At 43.0% G+C, this 15413-nt stretch overlaps 1 protein-coding gene across 2 annotated transcripts in view; it reads right to left on the bottom strand.

Annotated features, from left to right (window-relative positions):
* Nucleotides 1–1319: 1319 nt before the first annotated feature.
* Nucleotides 1320–15413, bottom strand: part of LDLRAP1 (low density lipoprotein receptor adaptor protein 1) — an 86433-nt gene continuing 72339 nt past the window's right edge. Inside the window, exons 7-9 of one of the 2 annotated variants that reach the window (XM_054999625.1) lie at nucleotides 14237–14367; nucleotides 12701–12735; nucleotides 1320–5429 (exon numbers count right to left, since the gene is read on the bottom strand). In XM_054999625.1, the coding sequence (XP_054855600.1) occupies nucleotides 5279–5429; nucleotides 12701–12735; nucleotides 14237–14367 (317 nt within the window). In that variant the 3' untranslated portion in view covers nucleotides 1320–5278. The remainder of the gene's footprint in view (nucleotides 5430–12700; nucleotides 12736–14236; nucleotides 14368–15413) is intronic. The other variant, XM_054999626.1, reaches the window with a different exon arrangement.

Genomic DNA, 15413 nt, shown 5'->3' on the forward strand with positions numbered 1-15413 from the left:
TTCCGTAACTAGAAAAAAATTATTCTGCAATTTAAAAAAACCTCTTGCGTAATTTATTCTGTTGCTCATGGGAAGTGGCAGGAAGCTATGTGGTACACTGAACTTGCTTTTACCAGGCATTGCCTACATAACTTTCAAGCCAGAAACATCAAGGAACTTTTATTTTTTTATGAAGGGGGACGGGGACAAGATTGTTAAAAACCAAATATTGCATCCAGTAGCACATTCTGCATTTTTGATCTAGCGCTGCCAACAGATCAAGAAGAATAACAAACAAAACATCAGCCTCATCATTGGCTTGGCAAACAACTTAAAGAGCATTTCAAATTCCTCCTTCCTTCATGCTCTGTAATCACACATTGCCGCCCAGCTCCCAAATAGTCCAAAATCTCATGGGTTTGTAAAGCAACAGCAGCCTCCTTTACACACACCAGACCCATACTTCAAGGAAGACTGATGGACCTTTAAATGCTACATATAAAAGGAAAGTCCTACAAGATGCAATTTCCCTTCTCATTAGAATACTATAGTAGGAAAAAGCAATCCAGGGCTGCTTCCGCATTTCTTCACTGCTCAGTCATTCCTTTCCTACAATCATGGTCCTGGATATAGCATTGACTCTCTCCTAATTAGTTACTATCTATGGCAGTGGTATTCCTGAAGCATGAGTTAACTATCAGTTCTTGTTACTGGGAAGTGGGGAGGCCTTTCATTTTGCAGGCAAATGAGTTATGATTTAAAACATTAAAAAGAGAAATTCATAATAGTGCTATAATGATGATAAAACAATGAAATAAATAAACCAAATTGTTTTGGCTGCAAAGGGAAGAAGAGCATTACTTATCCTCCCACCTGATAATTAACCATTGGTTGAGGAATGCTCAAAGCATCTTGCTGGAAAAGGAAGTCTAAACTAGAAGGGAGGGAGGAAAATTCAAAAGGGCAATCACTCTGAGAAATCCCAAAGCACGGACCGTCCATTCTGGACCATTAGGAGCTGCAGCTGTGTTTTATGTTTAAAAATTGCCACAAAACAGATGGTGGAGGGTGGGGATGGGACATCGACGAGGAAAATACTGAAATGCAATGGGTTGCTAATACAATGTGGGGTTTTTTAAAGAGATGAACTAACTGTGTCGATTCCACGCTTGTAATAAAATCCTAAGCAGAGTTACTCCAGTCTAAGCCCACTGAAATCAATGGGCTTAGACTGAAATAACTCTGCTTAGGATTTCACTGTAAATATCTATTGGTGGAAAGTCCTTGCAGTGTCTGGAGCTCTGCTAATGCTACATTAATAAATATTCACGAGTCTTCACTAATGTTTTGGAAAAAGGTAGAAGTTTTATTTTCAGAACACGATACTTTTTACAGTATACATTTCTCTATATACACGCAGATATACTGTGCATATTAAGTATATACTCTGAGAATTCCTAGAAAAGAAAATAGTAAATATTGACACAGAGATGAAATTTCTTGGACCATTCTTGTAACAACTTTTAGAATGATCCCAGCTCCCCCTGCCCCACATATTAGCTTAGGACACTTCACTATGGCTAGTTTTGCATAGGTGAGGATATTGTCTGAACAAACATATTTGTCTTAAATAGATAACTTCAACTGGTTTTGTACCATCAACCCCAATACAGAAATTCTGTGCCCTGCCAGACATCTCAGGCACTTCTGATTATTGATGAGTTGAAGAAGGTTTCTTTAAAGCCCCACCCCAGTATGTAGAAATTGTAAGAGATGGCAAAAAGGGCCAAAGTTTTGGAGTAGCAGGTTTCAGACTAGTTTATCCACTGTCCTCTTTTATTTTTCACAGCTACAGTATTAGCAGTCTTTTTTTTAAAAAAAAGAGATTATATGGGGAACTGAAATTAGCATTTTTAAGCCAATTACAAAACTATAAAACAGATTAGTATATTTCCAACAAGGCCACAAACTGGGCAAACTGTGCTGTAGAGCAACTATTCGGGATCATTGTAAACTTAATCTCTTAATGAGCATAATTCTGATTCACTTGTTGTTTGGTTTTGTAAATCCAGAGTCTATGAAATAAAAAATCAGAAAGAGATACTCTTTTCTAAGCATGTAAGAGATGCAGGGGGTAGAAGGAGAAGGGAGGGTAATCTTTAAACCTCAGCCACTTAAATACATCTTTTTAAAATGGAAAGCAATCAGGAACGAAGGGTTTTGTTTAATGTAATTTGGCAGGCATTTATATTTAGAGGTTTAAATGCCAGAGGGGGCCACGACTGGAACAGAAGTGGAAGATGGTTAAAAGGAGAAATATACATAAATACCCACGCCACTCTTATTTAATCGCCAGCCAAGACTCAGCAACTGAATTCTTCCTTGGTGGCAAATGTCAAGATATCATTTTCAAAGCACCATTGATGCTCAACATCAATGTGATGGCTGCGTCTTCAAATATCCTGCGGCTGCAGAAGAGCCCAGGATAAGTCTGGGGAAGAATATCCCACTGTGGGCTTCTTTTTCGAGAAGAAGGGCTTTCGAAAAATGGCGAGGGAAATAGAACGGGCTACAGCTGTGCAGACCTGTTTTGACATCTGAAACCATCCTTTTGTTTCTAAAGTGCAAATCTTTGGATACAAGAGCCCCACTCCATTCTAAAGTTGGCAGAGAAAGAAAGGGGTGAAAAAGAGAAAGAAACAAGCCCTTGCTCCCCACTGAAAAACCAAACGGCAGTCTTTCTTACTTAAGTTTGAACTAGATGCAAGGATGGGAACTCCAGATGCATAACTTGACCCTACGAAGCAGCTGCATGAAGCCTAATATGGGCCAGGGCCATGGCAGTGGGAAGGTAGTTAACTCTCTCCTTGCTGCCTAATGCTGTTGCCTGATTGCAAATAACTTTCCCTGCTCCAGGCAGCTATAAGCCTTGGAATGAGAAAAAACAGTGATAAAACCTGTCTTTCCCCTTACAATAAAACAGCTGGGGAGGGGTGCATTTTTGATTGGGGTAAAGAGTTACCTCCTCCACCCATTTATGATGGCCACAACACAAAGACACTCTGTCTCAGGTCTGCTTTTTGCAGCAAAATTTCCCATCTGGAGATCTAATTAGAGACCTCAAAGATCACCCACAATTCAAACCTAATTGTATCAGCTATTACAGCCCACCCACCCCCACCCGATAGATGCTCAGGAAGAATTCAACGAGATGGAAGATACCTTTGAAAAACCAGTTACATAAAAACAGACTTTGGTCCCTCCTCCCCAAATATTTCTGTAAATAAGGCCATCTCCTATTTTTTTGTGGACCTCCTACCAAATGCAGACATAGTCAGCTCGTCCCTGAAGGGGCCAATAGATGCAGAATCAGATCACAATATGGTTCAGCAAGAATGAAGTTCTTTGCTAAGTATCCATGCAGAGATGCAAGCTTCAAGACTCTGCAGACACAGAGACAACCTCCCTCGCACGCATGATCTTCTCTCTTTTGCACACACTTTTGAGAAGGTAACCACCTTCACAGACAGCAACCTCCTCCCGGTCAGTGGTGTGCTTGTTTATGCAAATAGCAGATTAAATACCACAGTTGTTCCTAGACTGTACCACTTCAGACCGCAAGATGGTGCCGAGGGTTACACATCTGAATACTCCTCAACCACAAGAATAGAAATCCCCACATGCAGCAAGCTAGCATTTCAGGAAGGAAATTCAAAATAGAGCTTAATTTTCTATGAAAAGAGGGAGGCCTTGATTAAGCTTCCACATTTAAAAAATAACTCTGCCATGTAAAAATTCAATATGAAGGAGAAGAGTCCTAGCTTGGCTTCTCCTAGTCTTTTGAGGAACTGGGGTGGGAGAAGTGTTCAAACAGGCAACAATGACAGCAGTCTGAAGTGGCACTGTCCAGGAACAGTGTAAATCCAGCCAAAGAGGAGAGAAAGGGCTGCCAACCCTCTCTTCCCTCAATCCAAACACTTCCCAACTTGCTCAACTCGCAGCAGTCTTCAAGTGTTGTGGGCCGTAGCGGCCCCATTCCTGTGTAGGCTTAAATCAAAGCCAAAGAAACTTGAGGGTCTACATGAGTCACACACAATGGGCACAACGGGCACGATGAGTCACACATGATGGGCAACCTGCTATATAGTGGCAGGATGCTGTACCACGTCACCTGGCAATGTCTCAGAGGGGAAAGAAGCACATACTGCTCCTCAACATAGGAACTCCCCCTTGCTTGCTACATGGGCTGCACCAACAGCACTGCTGTCAGAGTGTTCCAAAACACCCCTCACACTTACAAATACATCTGAGATACAAGGAAGCCATGCTAGACCTCTAACGGGAGAGCAAATAGAGAACAGCTGGCCCCTTTGCATGCAGACTGCCCCAAGACACACACATGCCTCCCAGAACATCTTTGGGGTAAGGGGGAAAGATGCATCCAACAACTCACGTGCCACTCTTCAACTATTTATCACTTCTAGGACTCCAGGCCATGGCTGAGGTGTGGGGAAACATATGTGCTTTGGCTTGCCCCAGTTCTGTGTTAGTAGCTGGGTAGAGAGAGGTCAGAAGTCCTGGAAATGGTTCCTACTGTTCTCTATATTTCCAGTTCTCTGGATAAGCCCCACCTGATTCTACAGCTGACACCAACAAGCCTGTGGGAGGAGCCAGTGGGTCATAGAGAGAAGGGCTAGAGAGTCACACACACACTACCTTTTCCTGCCCTTCATAATGAAGCAACACAATCTCATGGTACCCCCCCCCCCCCGCAAATCTCCCTCTTCCCTCCAAACCAGTCAGGCAGTCCTCTGCCCAACCTCTCTGTACCTCCCCAGGACAAGATGCTGCTCCATTCTAGAAAAAAAGGCCAGTATATTTCAGAGGACTTTGGTCTCCCACCGCCAATTTCCTTCACAAGATACAGGTGCTGTCTGCTGAGGATATTCCAGTGGGAAAAGCAATCTAATACTGTAATGTTATGTTAGATGAAGCTAAAAAATTCCATAATATATGTAAACCAAAAGGGGTTCTTGAATAAATATATTCAAGGAGCATCTCATGGTGTAGATAAAAGACCCCAAAACAATTATATATATATATATAAAAAAAGATGCATGAAGTATTGGAAGCTTTGGTCTGAAGAGCTGCTGGGTGTCACAACAGAATCCACTAGAACCAAATGTACCGCTCTTCCCAACAGTACAGTTAAATCACCCAGAATGCAGTGCATACAAAGTCCGGTTATGCGTAGTGATTATTGGAACCCAAACGGCTGCCAGGAAAAATACAGAGGGTGTCAGAAGCCAAAGAGGTTGTCGTCTTTGTCGGCTGCTGTCGTGGAATCCACTTTGTCCCAGTCAGTTGGCGAGAGAATTTCGGTGGTCTGCATGTCCTGAACGGTCAAGCCAATGTCAAGGACTTGGGGGTTAGTTCGAGACTCGGCCAGTCTGAAAGTGAAAACAAAACACAATAAGAACTGGGAGTGACCTGATCTGAAAAGAAAGGAGAAACAGAGAAAGAGACTGGTGTTAGCCTGCTACCACAGCCATTAGCAGAACCGTGCTAATTTTCTCCAAGTGGAGATCTGACTCAAGTAAAAACAGAATGGCAGGATTTGACTGCCCAAAAAGGAGGAAAGAAGAGAGACCAAACATGGAGAGTCTGGAAACTAAGACCTTGAAGGCCTTGACCATTTGGTTCTTTGGTTTTTAAAAAAAATCTTCTAAAACTTCCTTTGGTTTTGTATCATAAAGGATAATTGCAAGCCTGATATTGTTGCTCAGCCATGCAATTGCCAAATTGCCAAAGAGGGCTTTTGCCTTCATGTAATCAGGTTCCCGGAAACATCTGGCCAGCCACTGCTGGAAATAGGATGTGGAACTAAATGGATCTCCAATCAGAACCAGAAGAACTCTCTTTATATTCACTGCTGAGAGGGAAATCTCAGTCTTAAATTCATTCTAAACCCATTTAGGAGCACAGTAATTGAAAATAAGGATACATCTATAGTGCTTTCTCAAATGCTCAAAGTAATTCACATATGCTTATGTCTGAGCTGAGATCCAAACTAAGGGCTGCTTATGGTCATAGCTTATGGTCTTAACTATTAGATTAAGGGAAAGTGCAACTGCTGAACAGTTATGCTCAGCTACCCAACAGCCTGGTTCACGCCTTGTTCATTTCTTCCAATCAGAGTGGTTTGTTTGCCAAGCTGTTTAGATGCAGCCAAACAAATTCAACGGTATCTGTATGATCAGACTGCTTTCTTATAGCTGCCATCCCTCTACCCTTCTTGCCACTGACTCCAACTGTTAAAAGACACATAGTTAAAGAAAAAAAACAGCTTGAGATTACGGAGACTTTCTACTTAGATGTTTCTGTATGATGTCTTTCTGCTTGTGAACTTAGTTAATCCTGTAATCAGCCGCTGCGATCACGAATAGATGTTCCTTACTGCACCGGTGCAAAAAGAGGGCAATGCAATGGATCCAATTTTTGCCATTTATAAGATGTGCTCCACTGCTCAGGCAAATGGAAGGGATTCCATTTTGACAAGTGGGTCACTTGATTGATAAGCCCCAGTAGGTGAGAAAAATACAGGCAACCTGGCTCACGAGGACTAACACCGGCTTGGGGTATCCAGAAAACAGCATAAGGAAAAGGAAAACTCTTCTCCCACCACAGACGTCCAAATCCCTCGACCCCACAACAGCTTTTTAACATTAGAAAAGACATACCAACTCTCCAGTGTGCGGCTGAACAAGTGGGCCAATTCTAGGTAACTTTTAGAAGCCTCTATCTGCTGACTGTTATCACTTGGGAAAAGGCAGGAAGGTTGTGTTTGTAATGCCCAAAATTCCAGAGAGTGGGAAAAAATAAATTACCTGTGCAAAATGGTATATTTTCTTCCAGAGAAAGCTCCAAAGGCACACAATGCATTTGTAACACTGAAGCTAGAAAAGGTTGGGCCTTGAGGGCTTTGGGGACAGAAGGCCTCCTGGGATATAAATGAGAGCGCCCGGAGTGAAATCTTCTCTTAAAATCGCAGGGTGAAGTGACATAGTTTGGGGGTTGTTCCTTTGCAGCAAACCAAGTGAGAAAAATAAATCATCTACATGCTTCTTTAAACACCCCTGTACATGTGCCTGGGAAACCCGACTGGCCCAGGCTGTGCTGCGTGTGTGTGGCTACAGCAAAAGCCCATCCACGCTATCTACTGCTTGGGATTTGAAAGCTTTTTTTCTACATCTCAACAAAGGCTCCAAACCGCAGGGGAGGTGGGGAGGGTTCATCTTTGCCACTTGCCAGTATTTGAGGCCTTCTTTCTTATCAGGGCTCTCCAGGCAGGCAACACACCCTGTTCAGTCTGTAATCAGTCCTTCCTTTACCAGCTGGTGATCAAAATGCTGGCTGTTGTAAAAACTAACAAGACACAAAATCCCGCAAAAGCCTTCACACTAAAGTGAGTCAGGCACATCACTAGTCAAGGCCTAATATCGTGGCCCTTACCAAAAGAGGATTGGCTTGTGCCACTTAGGAATGTCTTAATTTTCCTAGACATGGGATGGCTCATGCATACAGGCAGCCACCACTGCTCACCAACACTGTCTGCATGAAATTCTGGTTGATCGTCGTGGCACACACTGTTCCCAAAGATAAGATCCGGGATTAAACTTTTTGGGACAGCAGCAAAGAGGAACAGGGACTGGTGATAGTAGCATCCTTCTTAATCACTCAGCATCTACAGGGATCACCCCAAACTACAGGACAAATGATGTTTTTCATGGAACTTTCTGTTGTAGGCACTTCACGATTCCTTTGTTGCAGCCCTTCTAACAGTAATCTATGGATATGTAAGAACTAAGAAGTGCTGACTGCAAACTGGAGGGAATTTAAGCCTTATGTGCACAGTTTAGGACAGGTGTCCCTAACGTTGTTGAGCCTGTGGGCACCACTGGAATTCTGACACAAGGTGGTGGGGCGCAACCACAAAGTATCAGGGAGTGAAGTCATGTGTAACTCTAGTATTAACTCTTCAACTTTTCAGGCAGAAGTTTTGTTTAACGGGATGTCTTTTTAAATGAACATACTCTTTAAAAAGATTTTCTCGTATATACCTTCCGTCACGCAGTGAAGATCCTTGTGCTGCAGTGGCAACTGCTTCCAAAGCAACTTTTTAAAAATCTGCAGAGCCAATCAGATTACCAGTGGCCAATCAGAAGCCCTACTGGGCAAAAGCCCCATCCGGCACCACCTGCTCCCTAAAAACAGGTTGCTATATTCAAGGCCTAGATTCAAGGCCTTATTTGAACCAGAACATGGGCTGGATCCTGTCAATCAGTTTTGCTGCTGAAAGAGAGCAAGAATTTAGTAGCACCTATAAGACTAACAGAATTAGTGGTAGGGTATGAGCTTTCATGAGCCACAGCTCACTTCTTCAGATACGTTTGGCTAATGACAGTGTTTCCTCCTAGTGAAAGCACACTTCCCCTGATGCATGAGGCTCTTGAACATCTGATCCAAATGAACAGCAGGATTCAAGTCCACTGGTACCTTAGAGACCAACAAGCTACTCAGGGTGTAAGCTTTTCACAGTCAGACCTCTGACTGCTGCTTTCAAACACCTGCCACTTTTTTCAGCCGATGGGAGGGGGAGGGGGGGGTCCTTCCTCCCCCTCCCATCAGCTGAAAAATGTGGTGAGGTGGGAAGTTTGAAATTTTTCTTGCTGTTTGCAAATGCAAACAGCTAGAAAAGTGCTGCAGCTGTTGCCACTTTGCCCAAAGCTTCCTGAAGTGATACGAATCGCTTCGGGAAGCTTTGTTTCAGGATTCTCAAATCAGCTCAGCAATGCTGGGGCCGATTTGGGAATTCCGGATCTTTCCAAATTGGGCCCGATTCAAGTTAAAAACCTGAATCAGAAACCTGAAGCGCATAAACCCAGTGGTCACTGTTTGTGGGGAGGAAATTACAATGGATGACTCATGGAAACCTTAAGCCTTAGAAAACTTAAGGCTTAGAAAACTCCAGTCACAAATTCATATGATAATATAGAAAATCTTGAAGATCAATATACAGCTTAATCCAGAAACCTTTTTGTTAGGACTAATGGACAAACAGTTGGAAAATAAACATGGTACTCTATTTTTATATATGTGACAATGGTGGCTAGGCTTTTATATGCACAAAAATGGCAAAGTACAGTACTGCCTTCAATGGATGACTGGATTGTGAAAATGATGGAGTTGGTGGAGATGGCTAAACTTACAGCTCTGATCAGAGATAAAACATGGTCTACTTTTATAGTAAATTGGAAACTCTTTATTGACATTTTCTGTGAGATGAGAAAAATTAACTGATGATTTGTGGATTTGATTTCTAAAAAGATAAATTTGGGGAAACTAAATAGAAGTGGGGGCATTATTAAAAAGGTAAATTTTGGAGGTATCAAAACTACAAGTATAATTTTTGTAAAGATATGACAGGTGTTGTAGAGAAACATGGAACATGATTTCTTATAGGTATTGTTTTTCTTTGTTCTTTTTCTTCCATTTTTGTTCTCTTTTTTCTCTCTTCCTTATTTCTTTTTCCTTTCTTTTCTTTCTTCTATTTTTATTGGGATTTTAAACTTATCAATAAAATAAAAAGTATTCATTAAAAAAAGAAAGAAAACTCCACAGCTGGTTCTGAAGCCACACACAACCTCCCATCAAAACTCTCCTTTAAAACATAACAGTTGTATTTTATAATATTGGAAAAGATAATTCTGAAAGTTTAGTATCTAGTGAATTCCTGCCTGCCCTGTGGGCTGGTAAGATGCACGGTTTTGTTCTACTGGGATTCAGTTCACGTATGTTTTTAATTTTATGCCGATGAGGAAGACCAGACAGACGTCCAGCAATCAACCTTCTTTTTTTAAAAAAAGAAAACAAAAACACAAAAATAGGTTGATGATGAGCTCCGTACACTGACAACATCGTGTGTTTCACTACTTCGGTTTCAACAGAGTTATACTGAATACTTTTAAGAGGTTTTGACCTTTAATGATGCATGCTTGCAACATTGTTAAACACAATTTTAAAAGTGTTCATTTTTAATAACACATTGTGGCTTATAAACTCCTGTATGCCCAGACTTGAACATTTTCCCTTTAGGATTTGGCCCCCTGACCTTACTGTGGTAATTCATATTTTAACGCCTTCAACAATAGATTACTGCCATGTGCTTTTTATGGGAGATCCCTTGAGGAGTATATAAGAACAACAATGGGTTCCAAAAATGGCCATGCATGGACTGCAGCAGGCTGCTTAGCACACCAGCTAATATTGTAACTACTAATATTGTAACTACTTTATTGGCTTTTAGTGGGTTTCCAGATCTAATTTTCAAATGCTGGGTTGTTATCTGGAAAGCTCTAACAAAAAAATGGGCCCAAGAGATTGAAAGGACTGCTGGTTCCTACAGAAACCACCTGCACGTTGGTTAGAGTGTCAAATTAGCATGCAGATATCCCTGAGATATCTCATGAGTCCCGCTCAGGCTAAATGCTACAGGTGTTGCAAGAAGGACAAAATTCTGCACATCTCACATCTCACACTGAAGTATCAAGGTACGCTTAGCCGTCTTCCTCACCCCCAGAGAGGAGGGCACCTGTCCATCACGAAGCATCCAGAAATGACAACCTTGCAATATTAAAGGTATTTTTAGTGTCACTTGTGAAAACACCCTGCAGGGCACGCACAAATGCACAATTGTTAAGAGCCGTCATCTTTCAAACAGACACCATGACGGCCTGCCATACCCACTGGAAAATTTAATCGGCAATGTAATCATTATCATCATCTGGGACGGTGGGGGACACACACACATATATTGGCACAATTATTGTATTTTAAAAAGCTGACAGGGCTGTTTTCAAGTTATCTGTATGGCAAGGAGCACAAATGAAACAGGGCATCAGTGGCAGACTGTGTGAGAATCTAATAGATTCTCAGCGGCTAAACTCGGAGTAATAAAAGGCAGCGAGAAGAGGTTCCAGATTTGAAAATCATCTCAACACGCTTGAATGACAGGCCCGCGAGGCCCTGGAGATGACAGCATTGTTTTGGGTCTTGAGCTCGCCCCACTTCATGTCCGTCTGCTTGCTGTTTCGCTCCTGGATGGCGTCTCTTTTCAGGTCAAGGCCAGGTGGCCTGACGGGCTGGGGGTGTCCAACACAAAGCTCTTGGGGGTCCCAAATACGGTCCATGGCAACCCTACTGCCTTCTATTACATGAGAACAGAAGAGCCCTGTTGGATCAGACCTTTGGTCCATCTAATCACACAGCAGCCAACCAGTTGCCCAGGAGGGTCAAAAAATAGGGTACAAAGGCCAACGTCATCCCCCTTGGCCTTAAAATATTAATCCCTCCTTTCTTCCAAGGAGATCAGGACAGCATACATAGTTCTTCCCACTTTCATTTTATCTTAACACCTGCTCCCGTGCTATGAAGTAAACTAGGCTGAGAATGCGCGAACAGCCCAGGATCCATCCAGTGAGCTTCACGGCTGGAACTCAGGTCTTTCCAGGCCTAGTCGGATGCCCTAACCACTACTACATACTGCTGCTCACAGTTCAATCAAGCTGGCACACACAACTCACGAGAGGCCCACAACTGAAACAGCCTCAACATGCAACCCTCGCATGCTTGCAGGAAGCGAGTACCTCAGTAGGGAAAGACATCCATGGAGAAATGGATTCTGATCTACTACTGGCTTTCCCCTACTTGTTATATCTTTACTTGGGGGTTCTCCAAGCACATTTCCTGTTCCTTCCCTGTCTTCCACATCACGTTCTAGATTTGGTAGGAAGGTAGACACAGCGATGCCTTCCTTGCCAAGCTTGAGTGTGCACCACAGAGTTATGAGGACTCAGAAAGCTGGAAGTGGTGGGTGGCAGCCGGCTAATGTTGGACAAGTTGGTAATCTCCCTGCAGACCCTCCATCTGATCCCTTTAAGAAAGAAGGAATTCAGCACCTTCATTTCTTTCCCAGAAAATGTGCATGGTTACGGCTTCCATTTTCTGCAAAATGCCTCCTCCTGCAGGTGGAGGGACAAAATGCAAGAGGATAGTTTCAGGGGAGTAGCGCGTTAGTCTGTAGTAAAAGAACCAAATTTGGATCCGGTAGCACCTTAAAGACCAATAAAATTTCTCCAGGGTATAAGCTTTCATGAGTCATAGCTCAGTTTGTCAGATACCAAGATACTATTTGATGAAGTGAGCTTTGACTCACAAAAGCTTATAGCTTGGGGAAATTTGGGTGGTCTTCAAGATGCTACACATCAGGCGATCCAAGCTTACCACAGAATAGCATTGTTCCACCTGTATCTTTGCACTTGCTTCTACCAACTCTATTGCCACCTGCGTTTGCGCTGAAGGTGACGATTTCAACAAGCCTGCATCATTTAGGGAGTTTAACTCCCCGCCGTACACACAAATTAGATTCCGCCTTAAGAAGTTATCAAAATATTTGACTTCTCCAGGGCGGCTGCAAATCCCATCGTTCAATTAGCCAAACAGAACAGCACTGACGGGGTCAGGTTGCAGCAGCTGATTTAGATTAGAAGTAATTTTTCCTTAAAACACACACACACACAACAAAAGCCGTGGCTAATCAACTCAGGTTTCCTGGGCAGGCCTCTAGTGGGAAGAAACACATGAAACAAATGATCATAATTACCTTGAAAAGGCTTCATCCAGTCCGTCGTCCATTGACTTTAGAACGAAAGAAGGGGGGAGGAGAGAGAAAAAATCAAAAGGGAATGAGAGCTACTCAGCTGGAACACAAGCACTGAACGGTTGGTTTGCATTAAAATCAAAAAGGGGGCCTGAGCATCAAACAACAGGGGTTTGCAAAATGGGCTCCTGGGGACCGTGGAGTTGGCTCAGAACTTTATTGGGGCATAAAGTTTCCCCAGGGAAACAATTGACAGCCAACACTCCTCTGCAATGGGCTGGGCGTGGCACGATCAGGCAAGGCAGCAGGAAAAGTCATCAGGTTTGGCCAGGCACTGAACTGAGCCTACGTTCTAGAAAATCCCCCAGAATCCCTTGCAATGGACAGGGGAATTCTCAGCAAGTAATTTGGGTTCTCTTTTCAGATAGGGAATGTGAAAGCGGCCAACCTGGAAAAGCACTTGCTTCCCAACTGGATTTAAAAATTGAGAAATTGGGAAGTTTCTTACAGCATTTCCAAAGAACAGGGAATGGGGAAGAAAGCACCAACCAAGCCACTAAAGTTAGCCAAGAGCACCCTTTATGAAACATGTCCAAAGTCAAGTGCTCTTCGTGGCTGATCACACCTGTGGAAAATTTTCCAGCTAGCGGGCATGGCATAGGGGACAGAGCTGGACTAGGATTCTGGGACACTTGGGTTTGAATTCCCGACTCTACCATGAAAACTCACTGGGTGACCTTAGGCCACTCACATCCTCTCAGGCTAACTTCCCTCACAGAGGGGCCGTTGTGGCAAAATGGAGGAAGGGAGAACAATGTTCTAAGCTGATTGAGGAGAAAAGCAGGATATGAGTAAATGCATCAAAATACATGCACAGGAGACACTATGCTTTTTTTACACGTCTTTTAAGACCTGCAGGCCCTTTAAAGACCGTTCATCTGGTTGTTCGGACTGAAGCAACAGAGAGGTTAACAAGTCAGAATATCCTGAGTCACAGTTTTAACCTGAATTTTAAATAGAAAGCAGCCTTTAAAACATTTATTTTAAACGTATTTAAAGTATCTGTATCTTGCTTTTCTCTGACTCAATGGAACTCAAAGTGGTTCCCTGTCCAGGATTCAGGATACGGCACACTACAAACCAATAACAATTGTAGAGTTAGTATAATAAAGGACCAAAGGGTTTAACCCCTCCCCCCACAGAGAACAATTTATGTCCCACTTCAACAGCAAGTGAGAATCCATCATATGGATTTTAGCCCATCATTGCCAAGCTCTCCACCGGTCTCCCTCTACAAGGGGTATAGAGAGTCCACTCCCTCTGGTTGCCCCGAAAGGGGCACAGTATTTTATCTGTTTTTATCTGTATTTTATAACTGATTTTAAGCTGTATTTTAAGCAGTGTTTTACCTCGCCCTGAGCCCACTTGTGGGGAGGGCGGGTTAAAAATAAAATAAATAAATGAAATTGGGCTTGACAGTGCACCAGAAACTGGTTACGTGCAGCATTTTGCGAAAGGATGAATCCAACACAAACTTACCCACACTATGTTGTTGTTTTCTGACGAAGGTGCCTGGAAGGTGCTGCCATCTGAAGGCACAGAATTTGCATTCACGGTCAAAGGAGTTTTGGCAACATTCTCCAGGTCCAAGAGATTCCCAGTGGTGACTGCTGTAGATAGGTGAAAGTTACTTAGTTAGGATATTTATTGTGGCTCCTTTTCTCCCAGACAGGATGCAAAGTGGCTTACAACAAGTAAATACTCAGTCAAATACAATAAAAGAAATACTATTTAAATAAACAGAAAAAAGATCAACAAGAACAAACATTATCTTTGGCTTACTCTGGAATCCAACGGGCCAGTTTTTCTAAGGACTTGAGCCACGGAGTAAGATACAAGAGTCGCACACCCCCAAGCCACGCCCAATATATATACTTCCAAAGATGGGAATCAAGTTAAACCAAGCTTTAAAGGTTGCAAGAGGAGCCAGCATGGGGTAATATTAAGGAGATAAAATATTAAGGAGATACAAGACTACGCTGCACGGTTGTAGCAGAAGTCCTGAGGAGAGAAGGAAGCAAGCAGCCCAGGGGTGCCTGTCAGGTCGCCCCTGGTGAGTGCAGTTTTTCAGTCTGGTGAGCCCCCATCCAAACAAGATGGAGGTAAGGCTGGTCAGCAAAGCTCGCATTCTAGAACACCCTGGTTCTTTGCGTCTATTTATTGTTTGCTCATAGAAACTGCGTAAGGGCAATGAGGCACAAATGCCTTACATAAATGCACGTGGCACTGGAGTTTTGTAACTGCAACCTCTAACATATAATTCATCTCAGGGGGGCTCAAAACAGAGTGTGGCACATTGCCTGGGAAGGGGGCAAGTAACTCCCCTCCTTCAGTCCCCTTCTCCAATCAAAAATACCCCCATCGGCTACTTTAAGGCTGGGGTGGGGGGTAGAGAAGCATCCCCCCCCCCATTTTGGTGCACATAGTTTCAGCTGAAGATGTTATAAGTGAAACAGAATTCATTTGGGGGGAGCACGATGAATAAAAATCCCAATGAGTCATTTTAGGGCAACACATTTTCAAATTCCAGTCTCAAGATGGCCTAATTTTATCTTTTTTTTCCAAATAAGCATACATTTGAATTGTAGAAATCCTCAGTGACAGAAGGAAGCTGGGAGATTTCAGAGACAAGAGGCTGGAGGTACAGAAGAAACTC

The sequence above is a fragment of the Eublepharis macularius genome, chromosome 15, assembly GCF_028583425.1.
Source record: "Eublepharis macularius isolate TG4126 chromosome 15, MPM_Emac_v1.0, whole genome shotgun sequence".
Classification (NCBI taxonomy): domain Eukaryota; kingdom Metazoa; phylum Chordata; class Lepidosauria; order Squamata; family Eublepharidae; genus Eublepharis; species Eublepharis macularius.